Source organism: Bos indicus x Bos taurus, chromosome 11 (genome assembly GCF_003369695.1).
Source record: "Bos indicus x Bos taurus breed Angus x Brahman F1 hybrid chromosome 11, Bos_hybrid_MaternalHap_v2.0, whole genome shotgun sequence".
NCBI lineage: Eukaryota > Metazoa > Chordata > Mammalia > Artiodactyla > Bovidae > Bos > Bos indicus x Bos taurus.
Genome location: NC_040086.1, coordinates 27,752,956 through 27,772,768, shown reverse-complemented (window position 1 = coordinate 27,772,768; position 19,813 = coordinate 27,752,956). Strand labels below are relative to the sequence as shown.

Below are 19,813 nucleotides of genomic sequence, written 5' to 3'. Positions count from 1 at the left end.
AGAATGATGTATATTTTAAGGATATGCATTCTGTCATTTACTAACTTCAGAAGTCATTTTTTTGGAAGAAAGCTTTGTTTCTTCATTCATTCATGCAACAAATATCTATTGAACTCACTGTATTTATTGAACAGAGTTGTGTTCCAGGCTCTGTTTAGGTGTTGATGATACACTGTTGAACAAGGAGGAAGTGACCAACTAAGTATATAATATAATATTTACACTAGAATATACGATCCATGGGAGTAGAGGAGTTTTTTATGTTGATTTAGAGCGCAGTTTCTCAACTTCAGCACTATTGACCAGATAATTCTTTGATGTGGGAACTGTCTTTGTAGGATCTTTAGCAGCATCCCTGGTCTCTACCCTCCCCCACCCAAGTAGTAACAATTAGTTGGTTATATTTCCCCTCCCCCACCCAAGTTGGTTATATTTCCCCTCCCCCACCCAAGTAGTAACAATCAAAAATGTCTTTAGATATTGTTTAAAAATGGAAAACCTCACCATGACTATGGTGTGACATGACCCATTTACTATTTACTACTTAAGGTAATAAATGATTTTCTATGTCTTGAGTATATGGTTGTGTATATTGGTTAGGTAAGAGGAAAATGAAGGGAGACCTGTGATTTACAGTGTATTGGAGGGTATTTCTGGTCAAATTTCTTGGTTCAGTTCATAGTCTGTATTCACATCACTACATTTTATTTTAAACATCTACCTTCTTTTTTTTCAAGAAGCGTATGTCTCTTTTTCAGAAACCTTTAGCATTTGGCTTCTGTTTCCCGAAAATTTTTCTGTCGTTTTACTCTCAGATCATCTGCCTCTGAAGATGATAAGGAGGACAGTGCCTGGGAACCCCAAAAGAAAGTCCCCAGAAGCCGTAAGCCACCTGTTTCCAAGGTATCCAAACCAAAGAGAGTACCACGAGTGAAGAACACGCTGCAGATCAGTGATGGCTCGGAAGACGTGGCTGTCAAGGAGGAGCTGGTAGGTACCTTAGCTGGATAGAGGGAACCCTGCAGTGTCTTTTTTTTTTTTTTTTTGGAGGGCGGGCACAGGTTTATTGCAGCCAAGCACCCTGCAGTGTCTTCTTAATTAGTGATGCTACTTTCTCCTTATATGGACTAGGAAAAACCAGGTAAATGGCAGAAACTGCGGATCAATGGTTTCCTCTGCCAGGGGTCTTAATGGTATTTACCATCAGATCTACCACATTGGAGGAAGAAGAATATTTATTACCTGGCACATATGTCTGTCTTGCCATAAGCAAACACTGTATCTGCACCAATCTGGATTAAAAGACACCAACAACAATAAATTATAGGCTCTGTTGCAATATCAAAAGAATTATGCATTTCTAAAATGCAAAACTTTTAATATGCAGTGAAAGAATAAAAGAATAATTGAAGGTTATTTAGTTGATCTTTTCTCCTATCAGCCAGTACCTCTGTTTCTTCATCTTTACAGGCAAACTTTTCACTAACACACTTTTAGTGGGTAGGTGAGTAGGTTTTACCTATAGCTAAGAAACCACAATCACAGAAAACTGACAAGTCTGATGACGTGGACTGCAGCCTTGTCTAACTCAATAAAACTGTGAGCCATGCTGTGTAGGGCCACCCAAGACAGATGGGTCATGGTGGAGAGTTCTGACAAAACATGGTCTACTGGAGAAGGGAATGGTAAAGTGCTTCAGTATTCTTGTCTTGAGAACTCCATGAACAGTCTGAAAAGGTGAAAAGATAGGACACTGAAAGATAAACTCTCCAGGTCGGCAGGTGCCCAGTATGCTACTGAGATTGATGGAGAACTAACTCCAGAAAGAATGAAGAGACATAGCCAAAGCAAACACAACACCCAGTTGTGAATGTGACTGGTGATGGAAGTAAAGTCCGATGCTGTAAAGAGCAAAATTGCATGGAAACCTGGAATGTTAGGTCCATGCTGCTGCTGCTGCTAAGTCGCTTCAGTCGTGTCTGGCTCTGTGCGACCCCATAGACGGCAGCCCACATGAATCAAGGCAAATTGGAAGTGGTCAAATAGGAGATGGCAAGAGTGATCATCGACATTTTGGGAATCAGCAAACTAAAATCGACTGGAATGGGTGAATTTAACTCAGATGACCATGATATCTACTACTGTGGGCAAGAATCTCTTAGAAGAAATGGAGTAGCCATCATGGTCAACAAGACTCTGAAATTCAGTTCTTGGATACAGTCTCAAAAATAACAGAACGATCTCCGTTTCTAAGGCAAACCATTCAGTATCACAGTAATCCAAGTCTATGCCCCAACCAATAATGCTGAAGAAGCTAAAGTTGAACAGTTCTATGAAAACCTACAAGACCTTCGAGAACTAACACCCAAAAAAGATGTCCTTTTTGTTATAAGGGACTGGAATGCAAAAGTAGGAAGTCGAGAAACACCTAGAGTAACAGGCAAATTTGGCTTTAGAGTACAGAATGAAGCAGGGCAAAGGCTAACAGAGTTTTGCCAAGAGAACGCACTGGTCACAGCAAACACCCTGTTCCAACAACACAAGAGAGGACTGTACACATGGGCATCACTAGATGGTCAATACCAAAATCAGATTGATTATATTCTTAGCAGCCAAAGATGGAGATGCTGTATACAGTGAGCAAAAACAAGACCAGGAGCTGACTGTGGCTCAGATCATGAACTCCTTATTGCCAAATTCAGACTTAAATTGAAGAAGCAGGGAAAACCACTAGACCATTCAGGTCTGACCTAAATCAAATCCCTTACAAATATACAGTAGAAGTGACAAATAGATCCAAGGGATTAGATCTGATAGACAGAGTGCCTGAAGAACTATGGATGGAGGTTTGTGACATTGTATAGGAGGCAGTGACCAAGACCATTCCCAAGAAAAAGAAATGGACAGTCTTATGGACTCTGTGGGAGAGGGAGAGGGTGGGAAGATTTAGGAGAATGACATTGAAACATGTAAAATATCATGTAAGAAACGAGTTGCCAGTCCAGGTTCGATGCACGATACTGGATGCTTGGGGCTAGTGCACTGGGACAACCCAGAGGGATGGTATGGGGAGGGAGGAGGGAGGAGGGTTCAGGATGGGGAACACATGTATACCTGTGACAGATTCATTTTGATATTTGGCAAAACTAATACAATTATGTAAAGTTTAAAAATAAAATAAAATTAGGAAAAAAAAAAAAGAAATAGAAAAAGGCAAAATGGTTGTCTGACCAGGCCTTACAAACAGCTATGAAAAGAAATGAAAGGCAAAGGAGAAAAGGAAAGATATACCGATTTGAATGCAAAATTTTAAAGAATAGCAAAGAGAGATAAGAAAGCCTTCCTCAGTGATCAATGCAAAGAAATAGAGGAAAACAATAGAATGGGAAAGACTAGAGATCTCTTCAAGAAAATTAAAGATACCAAGGGAACTTTTCATGCAAAGATGGGCACAATAAAGGACAGAAATGGTATGAACCTAACAAAAACAAAAGATATTAAGAAGAGACAGCAAGAATACACAGAACTATACAAAAAAGATCTTCATGACCCAGATAATCACGATGGTGTGATTACTCACCTAGAGCCAGACATCCTGGAATGCAAAGTCAAGTGGGCCTTAGGAAGCACGACTATGAACAAAGCTAGTGGAGGTGATGGAATTCTAATTGAGCTATTCCAAATCCTAAAAGATGATGCCGTGCAAGTGCTGCACTCAATATGCCAGCAAATTTGGGAAACTCAGTAGTGGCCACAACTGGAAAAGCTCAGTCTTCATTCCAATCCCAAAGAAAGGCAATGCCAAAGAATGCTCAAACTACCGCACAATTACACTCATCTTAGACGCTAGCAAAATAATACTAAAAATTCTCCAAGCCAGGCGTCAACAGTACGTGAACTGTGAACTTCCAGATTTTCAAGCTGGATTTAGAAAAGGCAGAGGAACCAGAGATCAAATTGGCAACATCCATTGGATCATCGAAAAAGCAAGAGAGTTCCAGAAAAACATTTATTTCTGCTTTATTGACTATGCCAAAGCCTTTGACTATGTGGATCACAATAAACTGTGGAAAATTCTGAAAGAGATGGGAATACCAGACCACTTTACCTGCCTCCTGAGAAATCTGTATGCAGGTCAAGAAGCAACAGTTAGAACTGGACATGGAACAACAGACTGGTTCCAAATAGGAAAAGGAGTACGTCAAGGCTGTATATTGTCACCCTGATTATTTAACTTACATGCAGAGTACATCATGAGAAATGCTGGACTGGATGAAGCACAAGTTGGAATCAAGATTGCCAGGAGAAATATCAATAACCTCAGATATGCAGATTAGAAGGAGATCAGCCCTGGGATTTCTTTGGAAGGAATGATGCTAAAGCTGAAACTCCAGTACTTTGGCCACCTCATGCGAAGAGTTGACTCATTGGAAAAGACTCCGATGCTGGGAGAAATTGGGGGCAGGAGGAGAAGGGGACGACAGAGGATGAGATGGCTGGATGGCATCACCAACTCAATGGACGTGAGTTTGAGTGAACTCCGGGAGTTGGTGATGGACAGGGAGGCCTGGCATGCTGTGATTCATGGGGTCACAAAGAGTCGGACTGAGCGACTGAACTGAACTGAACTATGGCAGAAAGCGAAGAAGAACTAAAGAGCTTCTTGATTAAAGTGAAAGAGGAGAGTGAAAAAGTTGGCTTAAAACTCAGCATTCAGAAAACTAACATCATGGCATCTGGTCCCATCACTTCATGGGAAATAGATGGGGAATCAGTGGAAACAGTGACAGACTTTATTTTTTTGGGCTCCAGAATCACTGCAGATGGTGACTGCAGCCATGAAATTAAAAGACACTTACTTCTTGGAAGGAAAGTTATGACCAACCTAGACAGCTTGTTAAAAAGCAGAGACATTACTTTGCCAACAAAAGGTCCATCTTGTCAAAGCTATGGTTTTTCCAGTAGTCATGTATGGATGTGAGAGTTGGACTATAAAGAAAGTTGTGCGCCAAAGAATGATGCTTTTGAACTGTGGTGTTGAAGACTCTTGAGAGTCCCTTGGACAGCAAGGAGATCCAACCAGTCCATCCTAAAGGAAATCAGTCCTAAATATTCATTGGAAGGACTGATGCTGAAGCTGAAACTCCAATGCTTTGGCCACGTGATATGAAGATCTGACTCTTTTGAAAACGCCCTAATACTGGGAAAGATTGAAGGCAGGAGGAGAAGGGTAAGACAGAGAATGAGATGGTTGGATGGCATCACCAACTCAATAGACATGTGTTTGCGTAAACTCCAGATGTTGGTGATGGACAGAGAGGCCTGGCATGTTGCAGTCCATGGGGTCGCAAAGAGTTGGACCCAACTCAGCAACTGAACTGAATTGAACTGAAGAAAGTATTGACTTGTTTGTTACAAGAGTTTGGAGGTCTTTTATTAAGGGTGGCATAGCTGCACTTAAAAGCAGCCTGGCTGTCTAATTAGGAAATACATCTTAGTTGCCTGGTTCTTTGTTTTGGGGTCACTAACCCTTTGAGAATTTGATTATAGTTATGAACTTTCTCTTCCGGAACACGTGCACATGCCCATCCTCTAAGTTTTAAAGTTTATTTTAAGAGCGTACAACTTAAGAACCCTTGTCATGGTGACTTCTTGATCCTTTCCATTATGCTTGATGTATGTATATTTTTTTTTAAGGGAAAAAGAGAATTCACATGGGAAGCCTCTCAAGAGATATTGAGCTAGTTTTCTAGCTCAGTCAAAACACATGGAGCATTTTAGAAGATTTCATTTCATTGGTTTTTCGTCTTACCTTGGTGTAACCACCACTGAACAAAATAATTGAAAACCCTATTTTGGGTGGAGCTAGAATTGGTAGTCTCTTAATAATTTTAAAATCTGTTGCTAGCAAGCATCGTAGACAAAATCCATTATTCAGTCTCTTCCTTTCCATATTGCTATACTTTGCCATTCCACTGGCCATTCCTCTTCATTTGAAGAATTTAGCTGCAGCTTCATATCTTCCTCTCTGCCATCTTCTGTAATTTTTCTCAGTGCTTTCCCTCTCCACTTGATGAGCCGTCTAGTACCTTGTGTTCCTGGTTCTTTAACCTCCACACCTCCAGTGACTTTTTCTTCTCTGCCTTCACTCCCCTGCTCATGATCTCAACCTGAATCTTGTCATGACCAGAAGCTGTGCTACCTCTGACATTTCTATTGTGTCTATCTCACTTTTGTGCCATCAGTTCACTGTTTCCTGTCTTACTACCCTACTTGCTCAGATGCCCTCACTGCCACAGTTTTGCCGTTTCTTCAGAACTTCTTAGCAGTTCTCAGCCTAGGGAGCTTGAAAAAAATGCCAATGCCTAGATGCCTTTTCCGAAGAATTCTGGAGGTGAGCTTGGTACCAGTGGTATTACTTTTTTAAAGCTCCTCATGTGATTGTTATGTATAGTCAGAGTTGAGATCCACTACCTAATCCTTTGACTCTAGAGCTCTGTCATTGTCCATCAGCCCATTCTTTTCCTACCTAATCTAACCTAGATTACATAATCACTTTTTATTGAATAGTAAATAGTAAGACTATTTCAGTTCAGTTCAGTTCAGTCACTCAGTCGTGTCTGACTCTTTGCGACCCCATGGATCGCAGCACGCCAGGCCTCCCTGTCCATCACCAACTCCCGGAGTTCACTCAAACTCATGTCCATCGAGTCGGTAATGCCATCCAGCCATCTCATCCTCTGTCGTCCCCTTCTCCTCCTGCCCCCAATCCCTCCCAGCATCAGAGTCTTTTCCAATGAGTCAACTCTTCGCATGAGGTGGCCAAAGTACTGGAGTTTCAGCTTCAGCATCATTCCTTCCAAAGAACACCCAGGACTGATCTCCTTTAGGATGGACTGGTTGGATCTCCTCGCAGTCCAAGGGACTCTCAAGAGTCCTCTCCAACACCATGGTTCAAAAGCATCAATTCTTCGGCAGTCAGCTTTCTTCACAGTCCAACTCTCACATCCATACATGACTACTGGAAAAACCATAGCCTTGACTAGACGGACCTTTGCTGGCAAAGTAATGTCTCTGCTTTTCAATACGCTATCTAGGTTGGTCATAACTTTCCTTCCAAGAAGTGTCTTTTAATTTCATGGCTGCAGTCACCATCTGCAGTTATTTTGGAGCCTCCCCCGCAAAAAAGTCTGACACTGTTTCCACTGTTTCCCCATCTATTTCCCATGAAGTGATGGGACCCGATGCCATGATCTTAGTTTTCTGAATGTTGAGCTTTGAGCCAACTTTTTCACTCTCCTCTTTCACTTTCATTAAGAGGCTTTTTAGTTCCTCTTCACTTTCTGCCATAAGGGTGGTGTCATCTGCATATCTGAGGTTATTGATATTTCTCCCGGCAATCTTGATTCCAGCTTGTGCTTCTTCCAGCCCAGTGTTTCTCATGATGTACTCTGCATATAAGTTAAATAAGCAGGGTGACAATATACAGGCTTGACGTACTCCTTTTCCTATTTGGAACCAGTCTGTTGTTCCATGTCCAGTTCTAACTGTTGCTTCTTGACCTGCATACAGATTTCTCAAGAGGCAGGTCAGGTGGTCTGGTATTCCCATCTCTTTCAGAATTTTCCACAGTTTATTGTGATCCATACAGTCAAAGGCTTTGGCATAGTCAATAAAGCAGAGATAGATGTTTTTCTGGAACTCTCTTGCTTTTTCCATGATCCAGCGGATGTTGGCAATTTGATCTCTGGTTCCTCTGCCTTTTCTAAAACCAGCTTGAACATCTGGAAGTCCACGGTTCACATATTGCTGAAGCCTGGCTTGGAGAATTTTGAGCATTACTTTACTTGCGTGTGAGTTGAGTGCAATTGTGCAGTAGTTTGAGCATTCTTTTGCATTGCCCTTCTTTGGGACTGGAATGAAAACTGACCTTTTCCAGTCCTCCTTTTATTTGATCCTACATGGCTGACTTAAACCAAGGCACTAGGTGAGCCATAGCTTCTGCCTGCACTGAGCAGAAAACAGCTTCACCAGTGACTTGATTTGTTTTACATTAGATTCATAACCGATTTGTTTTACATTAGATTCATAACTTCAGACCCTTGATTTGCATCAGAAATACCTGGTAGACTTACTGTTTTTTTCCAGCAAGTTTGATTTTCGACTTTTTTCTCTTTAAACTTCCTCACTTCCTTTCCCTTCTCTCACTCAGCTGATGCCATTGCCTTTTATTTATTTGAGAATATATGATATTTCTCATTTTCCCATGACCAAGCTGAGACCAATTAAATAATAATGACCAATTAAATAATGATCTGCTCATATTTGTTTTCACCTTCTATCCTGTTGCCGTGGAGTAAGTGTCATTCCTCCTACCAAGGATGGGTTTGCCTCTTGGGCTTATTATCTCATGCTCTCTTGTGTAGGGTCTCTGTTCCCTCTGTAATCTCCTTTCTTTTTTCTTGTCAGCTTTTCTTCCTAAATTGCTTCTGAGTATAAAAATGCTTTTACATCTAGTTTTAAAGAAGCCTTCCCTTGACTCCATATCCCTTTCCAGTTAGCTGTCAAGCTCACACAGTACAACATAAGGGGGTCAAGGCCAAGGCCTACTGACTGATTGAACTGGTAAAGATAATGAATCACTTTTTTGATTTAGACACTTTACAACTTTCAGAGACAGTGTAAAGAAGGATGGTCAGATTCTTCCTGGAGTTTTGGGTTTAGTCATAGGCTACCTAATTAGCATTTGAAGTGTTATGAGTGATTAAAAAACCCATGAAGGCGAAAGAAAATGTACTATGATTTTTCAGTCTGTCAAAGATTCAAGTTAAATAAAGGAGAAAAAATATTTTCATGGCTTGTTAAGCTTGAGTATGTCACTGGGGAAGGCTGTAGAATCTTAGAAGCTTTAAAATGGAGCAATATTGCCATATGGTTTTCATCTGTATTTTGATCTAAACATGCTTGCTGCTGCTGCTAAGTCGCTTCAGTCGTGTCCGACTCTGCGACCCCAGAGACGACAGCCCACCAGGCTCCCCTGTCCCTGGGATTCTCCAGGCAAGAACACTGGAGTGAGTTGCCATTTCCTTCTCCAATGCATGAAAGTGAAAAGTGAAAGTGAAGTCGCTCAGTCGTGTCCAACCCTTAGCGACCCCATGGACTGCAGCCTACCAGGCTCCTCTGCCCATGGGATTTTCCAGGCAAGAGTACTGCAGTGGGGTGCCATTGCCTTCTCCTAACATGCTTAGATTTACCTTTTCTCAAAATTTTTGGTCGTTGGACTTCTTTACACTCTTAGAACTTACTAAGGACCCTAAGGGACTTTTGCTTATGTGGTTTATATCTGTAAATATGTACCATATTAGAAATTAAAAATGAAAATAATTGATTAATTAAAAATACTATTAAACCTATTTCGTGTTAATGCAAATAACATGTTTTAATGAAAAATAGGTATATATTTTCAAAACAACCAAAAATTAATGGAAAGAATGATGTTGTTTTACATTTTTGCAATTATCTTTAATGTCTGACGTATAGAAGATAGAAGATAATTTAAATAAAAAAGAAGGCCTCTACACAGGTATGTATTTGGAAAAGTAAGTGATGTTGTAATGTCTTAGATAATTGTGGATATTTGATACTATATCCAAACTCAGTAAGTGGTACTTTCTAAAAGATTTCTTTGTGGAATCTGTAACAACACTGTATTCTATTACATTAAAATCTGTTGGTCTGTGTTATTTGAATGGATCTTTTACCCATGCATGAACTTGTAACATTATGTGTTGGTCTTTAGGCAAATGATGAGGCTTCCTTGGTGGCTCAGTGGTAAAGAATCAGCCTGGCAGTGCAGGAGATGTGGGTTCAGTGCCTGCATTGGGAAGATCCTGTGGAGAAGGAAATAGCAACCCACTCCAGCATTTTTGCCTGGGAAATCCCATGGACAGAGGAGCCTGGCAGGCTACAGTCCACGGGGTCACAAAGAGTTGGATACGACTTAGCGACTAAACAACAACATTTGGAAAATACTGGTTCACAGATTTACTGTGAGACAACCACTGCACATCAGTATGCATTGGCCTGCAGCAGAAGTTCCTTATGTGAATATTTGTGCTTTACATACATTTCAGTACAGAGCATAAATACGAAAAAGGTGTGTTTTCAGGGATTGAAATTTTAAAAATTAATAACTTATACTGATTCATTCTTAAGTGAAACTGACAATTGTTTTATTGCAAGTGTGTGACAGTGAAGGGAGCAGTGATTATTAGTATGGCTTGGTGCACTATCTTGGTTTTTGCTACCATTGCTCTTGTACCATTAGTGAAATGTCAAGTGCCTTGACATTATTATGAAAACAGTTGTGAACTTGCAGATCTCTTGAAAGGATCTTGTGTCTGTGAGAAACACTGATAAACATTAGATAAAATTTACTTGAAGACTCCAGTACTTGAAGATACTGTTAAGTATCTAATTTATGATTGTTAGTTTTTCTCTTATTTTGAACTCCCCAGCTTTAAGTCATTTTACTTTTTCTTTATTTCTTCAAGTTACTTCCTTTTCTCTCTCCTAGTAATCGGTCTGGGTGTAGTAGCCATGATAATGATGGTGGTATCAGCAGATATTTGATTACTTATCATTAGCCAGGCAACATGCTCAACACTCCACTTGTATGATCTTATTTATTCTTCACAACCTGTTGAGTCAGGTGCTGTAATTATCTTGGTTTTATAGACGAGAAAGCCAAGGCAAGAGATGTTAAGTGACTTGCTCATGGACCACAGATAGTAAGTCATAGAACTGGGTTTCTAAGTCACGAACGTGAATTTTTTCAGCATTTCAGAAACCATTCTATCTCTGATATTTTTATACCAGCCATTGTCGTAAGAGTATATAAGACCAGTGAAAGTCGCTCAGTCGTGTCCGACTCTTTGTGACCCCGTTGACTATACAGTCCGTGGAATTCTCCAAGCCAGAATACTGGAGTGGGTAGCTTTTCCTTCTCCAGGGGATCTTCCCAACCCAGGGATCAAACCCAGGTCTCCCGCATTACAGGTGGATTCTTTACCAGCTGAACCATAAAGCAAGCCCGAGAATACTGGAGTGGGTAGCCTATCCCTTCGCCAGCAGATCTTCCCGACCCAGGAATCAAACCGGGGTCTCCTTCATTGCAGGTGGATTGTTTACCAACTGAGCTATCAGGGAAGCCTGTATAAGACCAGAGTGCTGGTTTAATAATGCGTAGTTTTGATAAAACCATCACAAGGAGTTAAGTTCCTATAACTAGCACTGTCTCTCATTGGAGGCTGAAGTAAGTAGAGAAATAATAATCAGAAATTTACTTGATGATCATGGGCTCAGATTAAGAGAATTAGATAAATTTTTGGGGTTTATTGAATACCTAATGTGGTCAAGGTGCTCTGCTTGTCACACTAAGAACTGAATGTTTTAACTGCATAAATCTAAGGTAGTTTGATGTATCCATCTCACAAGACGCCAGTCTTACCACTGGGACCAAATTAATCAAAATCTGTTTTCTGACTTTTTCTCTTCTTTGTGCATTACCTAGAATGCTGATCATATTTGCTTTCTACAGATCTCCTTTTTCTGTTCCTCTGGGGCTGAGAACTCTCGTATGATTGACATATTCCTTCTTTAGCTATGTCAATTAATTTGATCAGGTTATTATCAGCTCTTATGGACTTCGGGGGAAATTCTATTTTTGTACCTCTGTTCTTATCCATTTTGTTCCAATTACAAATGCAATACTGAGAGGGCTATTTAATGTATATAGTTTCCAGGTTAGGTGGTGATGGGTGGGCGTTAGGATGAGGGTGTGGTTTGTAGTTTCTAGTATTTTCAGTAGTCAGTAACTCTGGGAAAAAATATCTGCTAGGAGAGGAAAGTGAATATTTACTGACATTTAATTTGGGAGTTCTTTTGTTCGAGTTTGTGCCATCTGCTTCACTCAGGTAACTGAAAACAGGCTAGCTTGTGAAATTGAAAATTCCATGGGGCAAGGTCTGTATTTTATTTCCCACTCTAGTGTCAAAACAAGTGCCAGATGTCCTTGCTTCATTCCCGAGCTGTCACCCGGCAGGTGGGTGGTCCAGAGAATAACCCCTGGACACCTGTGTGTACTGCCCTGCAGACTCCTACGAAGAAAAAATGCCTGATACTCTTGCTGTCCTGCCATGTTTTCTTTCAGCAAAACGGGTGGCAGGCGTAGCCTGTTGAGTTTTATGAGCCTGTGTTACTCTTCTCTCATAAAGCGTTGACTTTTGATTGCAGATTTTAAATCTTGTTTTTTCTTCCAGGTGTATACCTTCCCTTTACTCATTAAAAAAAAATGAAACCTTTTATTTCTAGATAATTGTAATTTCACATGCAGTTGTAAAAAATAATACAGAAAGATATCATGTACCCTTTATCTAATTTCCCCCTATGGTAACATCTTGAAAAACTATAGTTAAATATCACAACCAGGATATTGACATTGATAAAATCCCAGTGATCTTACTTAGATTTCTCCAGTTTTATTTGTATTCATTTGTATGCATGTGTGTGTATATGTGTGTTTAGTTTTATGCAGGATTACCCTATGTGTAGGTCTCTGTATCCACCACACAGAACAGTTCCATCACCACAAGGATCCCTAGTATTGACCTTTTATAGCCATATCCACCTCCCTCCCAACTTCCACCCCCAACTCTGACCCCCCCCAAGTAACCGTTCATTTTTTCCAGGAATATTATATAAATACAGCTGTACAGTATGTAAGTTTTTGAGATTGTCTTTTTCTCTCCACTCAACAATTTCCTTGAGATTCTTTCAAATTACTGTGTATGTGAATAATTTGTGCCTTTTCATTGCTAAATAATATTCCAGGTCCATTGGTTTTTTTAATCTTCTAATTCTCATGTGTTCTCTTTGTGGTTTGCTAGAATAACTCTATCGCTATTGCCGATGTTGATTTAGAAGACAAAAACAAATTGGAGACTGGGCAGACTCTGAAAACAGCAAAGACAAAACGGAAAAATTCAGCTCAGTCACCTTCAGCTCGGAGGACTAAAAAGCTGAAAACTGATGAAGAAGCCAACAAAGCCAGCAGCTTAGAGAGCAGAAATAATAGCACAGAGATACCATCCACTAGCGCCATGTGGGAAGGTGGGTGTAAGGAAGAGGAGAACAAAGACTACTTTACATGTGGTCAGCCCCCTTTGAAGAAAGTGAAGACGGAAACATGTCCTCAGGGGCAGCCTGTCAGGCTTCCAGAAAATATCAGTAATATTGAGGAGGTGGAAATGAACTGGGACATAGTACAGGTATGCACAGCCTTATTCTGTCACTTCAGTTTGATTCTTTTTGACTGGTATGGGGTGAGGGAAGACCTGGGAGTTTTCAGTTCCCTTGTCACTTTGCCAGTGGTTCCTGTAGGCTTTGGCTCTTGGGTACGTTGTTTGGTATTATAGCTTATTGTCATTAATTCTTCAGTTAAAAGCCGTGACCTCAAGAAAGTAGATTTCTTTCCATGGTGTTCTAGTGAACATGTATTCTGTAGACAGATCACCTCAACAGATTGGGCCCTCCTAAGTTCCTTGGTACGTTTTTGCTTTGTCCTTGGACTGTAATTCCCCATAAAAGCAGTGCAAGTGATTAAGTCATTGGCTGTTAGTACATCTATTTAACTCTTAGTGTAATGTTGTAATACACTATGAACCAGGCCTGCTGCTGTTGCTGCTGCTGCTGCTAAGTCGCTTCAGTTGTGTCCAACTCTGTGCGACCCAATAGACGGCAGCCCACCAGGCTCCCCCATCCCTGGGATTCTCCAGGCAAGAGTACTGGAGTGGGTTGCCATTTCCTTCTCCAATGCATGAAAGTGAAAAGTGAAAGTGAAGTCGCTCAGTTGTGCCCAACTCTTAGCGACCCCATGGACTATAGCCCACCAGGCTCCTCCATCCATGGGATTCTCCAGGCAAGAGTACCGGAGTGGGGTGCTATTGCCTTCTCTGCCTAGTAACTTCTTAAAGGAAATTTCTATCTGAATTCCAACTTGGGCTCCCATAATTATATTTATTACTACAGGAAAAATCATATTTCTTCCAGTTTCTTTGACTAGCTTTGAGGATGATAGAGAAGACCTGAGGAGTGACTCATTAAGCAATGATTCCCAATGTTTTGTCCACCCCCACACACTCTGTAAACATTTCAGACTTAATCATAGCAGTACCCCTCAGGGTGGATGGGGATCACCTCCCTCCTTATTGTCTGACGCATGGTGATTCTGACGAGTGCTCCTTCCTCTGCTGGGAAATACTGCTCTAGAGCCCAGTGCCTCTGCTGGGAAATACCACTTCTCTGTCTGGAATTGTCTGTGTGTTACCTTTCTCTTCAAAGGAAGTTCTTTTTACCCATGCTGCCTTTTCTATTACCTACTAGTTGAACATTGCCCGTAACTTTTAATTATGATTTTTCTTCTCTCTGACTCATTAAGGAATAGAATGTTGCCTCATAGCCTTCTTCTCATTCCTGAACAGTCCAAAATTGAGAAACTGCATAATTAGGCTCCTTTCTATGCCTTTTTTTTCTTTTTTTCACTTAAGCCTACAAGGAAATGTTTTAAAAGACATTTAAAACAGCCTGCATCAGGTTCACCCTGAAGGCTTTCTTAACATGCACATCCCTTGGTTCCAAACCAGACCTACCGGGGCAGGTGGGTGTGTCCCACTTCCCGTCTCTTCTCCTTAACTTTTCAGCCTATCTCTGCTGTTGACATAGATCTACCTCTAGTAGTTGACCCTGAGTAGGAAGGAGGGGGAAGGTTTCAAAGCACAGGAAGTCTCTTGAACTATGGGAATAAGTTTTGCAAAATGAAGTCAGGGGTTAGTTATTCTATGAAACTCTGCTTCACACCCATATCTCATAATCTGTGTAAAAGAAAGAAATGAAAATAACCCTACCTATGACAGTTGTTTACAGGTAATAGAATCCTGCTTCTAATGAGCTTAAGCAGAAAAGAGGATGCAGGGGCCTTTCGAAGAATGCAAAGGACAAAGCGTGATCAAGTCTCCTAAGGCCTTGAACCAGAAATTGGAAAACTGAGGACTTGAGGAAGCCATTTTCTCAATTTTCTCTATTTCAGAGATTTCATGATCACCCATTTTCACCCCTTCTCTGTTTGAGTTGTTGTTTTCTCTTGGCAGATCAGAAAGCAGATCAGATTTCCCTACTTCTTTATGAAAGGTGGGAGATGATAGCCCCACACTTCATTTACCATTAGTTTTAGCTAGTGAGGAGGGAAAAGCGTACAGTGAGAACAGGTTCCCAGCTGCCATAGGGTGAGTGGCAGAAGAAGAGCAGCCAGGAGTAAAAGTTTCATCTGTAAATCGGTAGCAGGAATGTCCATGAGATGTTTGAATATGAAATGGAAGCAAGCTTTCAGGTCTAGAACTGTTTTATGGCCTTTGACCGTATTATCTGGGTAGTATGAATGTGCTTGTCTTTCCTTTCAATTCTAAGTATCTTTTCTCCTTATATTAATAGTGATTTTTGGCAGCTCAAACAAGCCTGTTCTCAGAATGTGCCACTCCGTTGCATGTGAGTTGGGAGAAGTGGTTGGCTCAGCTGCGACCTTCTCTGAGCATCCTGAGGACCACTAGTAAGCTCAGCATTTTCTAGATGGGTTTAGGAAAATTGCCTGGGGAACTTTAGGTGTGACTTACTTGTTGGGGTTTTTAAAAGATTTAACCAGGTACAGTCATCCTTGTCTAATCTTGAATTACTTTTAAATCTTGTCATATATATGGACTTCCTGTCCTATACTATTTTCCATTAGCAGGAGAGAGAATCATTTTATCTGCCAAACATGGTTGAGAATAGTGGCAGGTGTTAAAGGGAAACAGGAAGAGCAGAGTGAGAGTCAGCAGTGCCAAGTCAGTCAGCAAGACAATCAGGAAGGCTTTGAACATTTGAGTGAGCCTCAATGAAATGCCTGTGGTATACATATTAACTGCCACAAAATGAAATGTTTGCCCAAGTTCTTTGGGGAAGTTCTGACAAGTATCTCATTAGTAAGGAATGGTTGATGGAAATTAACTGTATAGGAATTATTGTCTTGAACATGAGGGAAATGTTATTTATATTTCCTTCATTTTAAGGACCATGGACCCTGCCCACCATGATACCTTGATCCTCTTAACTTTTTTCTTTCGAGGTTTTTTTTTTTTTCCAACTCTAAAGTTCCATAACTTTTTCAGGAGCATCACTGTCTCATCTGGGGAGGGACTTTACCTATAAACACACTTTGTATCTATTTCCTAATCAGGTTCTGGGATCACCAGACTCCTCGGGGAGAAACAGCCTACTTCATTGCTTTTCTGCAAACTGCAAATATGTGGTTGCCTTAAGAAATTAGTTTTTGTTAAAGTATATTATATCATTAAGCAAATATATTGTGAATACCATAACCTTTATAAGAATTTGAAGAGATGACTAGCTACAAGCAGTTTTTGAGAAAATTAAATGCCCTGAAGTGGTGATTGCTATTATGTAGTCTATTTTGAGGGAGGTGGAGTAGAGGAGCCATATGCAATATATTAGTAATGTTTGCTAAATCAGGGGAGAAGAGTGAGCAAAACCTACTTATTAGCCATTTTCCCCATTCTTGCAAGAGATGATGTGGAAATATGTGGGTGAAGAAGACCACGGGGTGACAGAATAGGGGAAAGAAGTGGGAAGGAGACGAATGTCTCTGAATTAACTTTCTCACAGCACTTTTACACATAAGCATGTGTCACTTGTTAGGAGGAATTTAGTAAAAACAGTTGGATTGACCCTTGTTTTTTATAATTTAGCTGGAGGTATTTATTATGGGCCTTAAAACAAACTTTCTGAAATATATATGGAGAAAATTGTACTAAAGTATACACCTCATGAGTGTTCAAAAATGTAAACGTGTAATAAGCTTCCAGATCAAGAAACAGAACGTTACCAGCAGCCTAGAATCTCTTTATACCCCTTCTCAGTCCTGTGTCCCCTTTCCTAAAACCACTCTTCTGACTTCTAACATCATACATAGTTTTTCCTTTTGCAGTCTTTAGGAAACTTATTTGTGTGGTAAAATAAGTGATGTAATAAAGTCAATAGCAGTAATAGAGAGCATTTCAGAAGGGAGTATCCAGTTGCTGGTTTGATTTTTGAAAGAATAAAAAGTTTTTTCTCTCAGTGCTAGTCATTTAAGTGTTATTTAATTTAAATATAAGTTATTTTAAACTGCAGATGCTGCCTGGATTATTAAAGCAATAGTTTAGTTGTTGATACCCAGAAGTTTTCTTTTTTAACTGAGAAGGTGGGAATATAGACTTTGAAGAGTAAATTCTCAGGCTACTTGGAGAGAAGGCCATTTTGTTAGGGGTTTTGGACACCATGACGGCACCATGTCTCCTCTGCAGTGGGATTCAGGAAGAGAAGTGAGACAACTTGATTAATTTGTACTTTTGCCTGAAGAATATCATCTTGCTTTGCCCACAAATCAAATTTTCAAAGAGGAGTAAATAGCTTGTGGGACTTTTGGCCATTTACTTGACTTCTTTGAGCATCAGTTTTTATACCTGTAAAATGAGAATCAGTTCAGTTCAGTTGCTCAGTTGTGTCCGACTCTTTGAGACTCCACAGACTGCAGCCTGCCAGGCTTCTCTGTCTATGGAATTTTCCAGGCAAGAATACTGGAGCAGGTTGTCATTTCCTACTCCAGGGGATCTTCCTGACCCAGGGATCAAACCCATGTCTCTTGCACCTCCTGCGTTGGCAGGTGGATTATTTAGTACTGTGCTACCTGGGAAGCCTGCAAGCACAGTAGAAGACAGTCTGGGTTGTGGGGAAGAAATGAAGACCAATACTTTTATGAACGCAGTTTGAGATGCCTAATAGGTTTTCAAGAGAATACATCAGGTAGCTTACTTAAATGAGTCCAGAGCTCATGCGGAAGAGAGCAAGGGCTGGAGATACGAAGCTGACTTTCTCACCAGAGAGTTGGTGTTAATTCATCAGAGTGCATAATAAGATGTAGGCCTAAAGGATTTCAGGTAAACAGAGGAATGAAAGTATCCTCAATAGTCTCTGGAGTTCAGCCATTTATTTCATCTGTTGTTTTGAAATTTAGTCTGTTTTATATATTGCCTTGATTTTTTTGACAAGTTGATAATGACAGTTCTTTAATTAAGTTTTGAATTTTTCTTTAATTTTTGGCATATCTCGAGCAGTAGGATTGAAATAATAATAAAACATATGCCTTTCATGCTTTACTTTAAAAATCCACTTGGGTTTTGAGAACAGTAACTGAAATTGGATTTTATTTTTTCTGTTCTCCAGGCTGACTTCTCTGAACTTTTCTGCTTACATGTACCTTTTGCTGAGACCTATAGACTTTTTAAAAAAATAATTATTTTGAATATGTGGTAAATGGGAATCATAGACAATGCCAAAGACACAGAAGGATCTTCCTGCCCTAGCTCTAAGTCAACCAATTACCTTTCCCCCAAATAAGCCATGTTCCAAGTTCTTGTAATTCATTCCATATCAGATTATACAAGAGTAAGTTACATGGTATTCTTCTCCATGGGTGTATAATTTATTCACCAGTTCCCCATTGTAGACTGGTTTTTGCTAACTTCTACCAGACTAGAAAAAGTTCTTAAAAAAATATCACTGTAAATAAGTATCATTTTCCAGAAGTATGAATATGTCAGAACAAAATTCCCAGGAGTGTAACTGCTGGATCATAGAGTTTATGCGTTATAAATTTTGATAAATACTGCCAATTGTTCTTCCTCCAGAGGTTATAGCATTGTACTTTCTCATTAGCAATAATTGAAAGTGCCTTTTCCCATCATTTATGCCAACACAATGAGTTACCAACTTTTTAATCTTTGATGCCAATCTGAAAGGTTAAAAATACGTATCTCATTGAGCCCTGTAGAATTTGGATGATACAAAGTGGTTTTTATTGGGTTTTATTGAATTAGTGAAATGACTATTCTGTGGTTATCAATATATATTCTATATTTCATGCAATTCTCTTTTTTAAAAACCACAGCAGTTAGTTTCTAAGTGACTGGAAAACATTATTTGATATTATATTTTAAACCATATATTATAATATGTTTACTTTTCAGGGTTTTAAATCACTTAATGTGCTTAATTTGCAGGTTTTATCTGAGAGAACTGATATTGAACTTTGGGTTTGTGCCAATATTATCCGTCTCTTTAATGATGATAACACAATTCCCTTCATTATACGTTATCGAAGAGAGCTTATTAATAATCTTGATGCTGATTCCTTGAGAGAAGTTCAACAAACTCTAGAGGAGCTACGGTAAGAAACCTGGGCAGGGGTGAGCTTTGTGTAAGGGGAAAGAGGGTATGTGAGCTGATGAGTGGAAGCAGTGAGAAAGAGAGTGATAGTATATTTTAACAGTGCTGATATTTTGTTTTCTTGATTTATTGTGATCTGAATATAGTCAATCCCCTCCTAAAAGAGAAAGCCAACTTCATTTTACTTATTTAGAGGTATTCAGAGTCCCTCTGCTGATGTGTTCATGCATAGCTTGGGCATGAATCTACAAAAGGTGGTTTGCATTATTAATATGAGTTTGAATGTCATCTTCTCTCATAGAAGTGATTTTGCATAATGCAAAATTAGAACTACCAGCATGAAACTCAGGAAAATACAGTTTCATCTAAATCTTCAATAGCTTTTGTAAAACTGTCCTCTTAATAACTTTAAAGTCTCTATTAAAAGGAGAGTTCTTTA

At 39.8% G+C, this 19,813-nt stretch overlaps 1 protein-coding gene across 3 annotated transcripts in view; it reads left to right on the top strand.

Annotated features, from left to right (window-relative positions):
- The window catches only part of SRBD1 (S1 RNA binding domain 1), a 244,569-nt gene that overhangs the window by 2,600 nt on the left and 222,156 nt on the right, over positions 1-19,813 (top strand). For 2 of the 3 annotated variants that reach the window (XM_027555165.1, XM_027555166.1), the window contains exons 3-5: positions 816-990; positions 12,948-13,328; positions 19,209-19,375. In XM_027555165.1, coding sequence (XP_027410966.1) covers positions 816-990; positions 12,948-13,328; positions 19,209-19,375 — 723 coding nt within the window. Of the gene's footprint in view, positions 1-815; positions 991-9,799; positions 10,157-12,947; positions 13,329-19,208; positions 19,376-19,813 lie in introns of all 3 variants that reach the window. The other variant, XM_027555167.1, reaches the window with a different exon arrangement.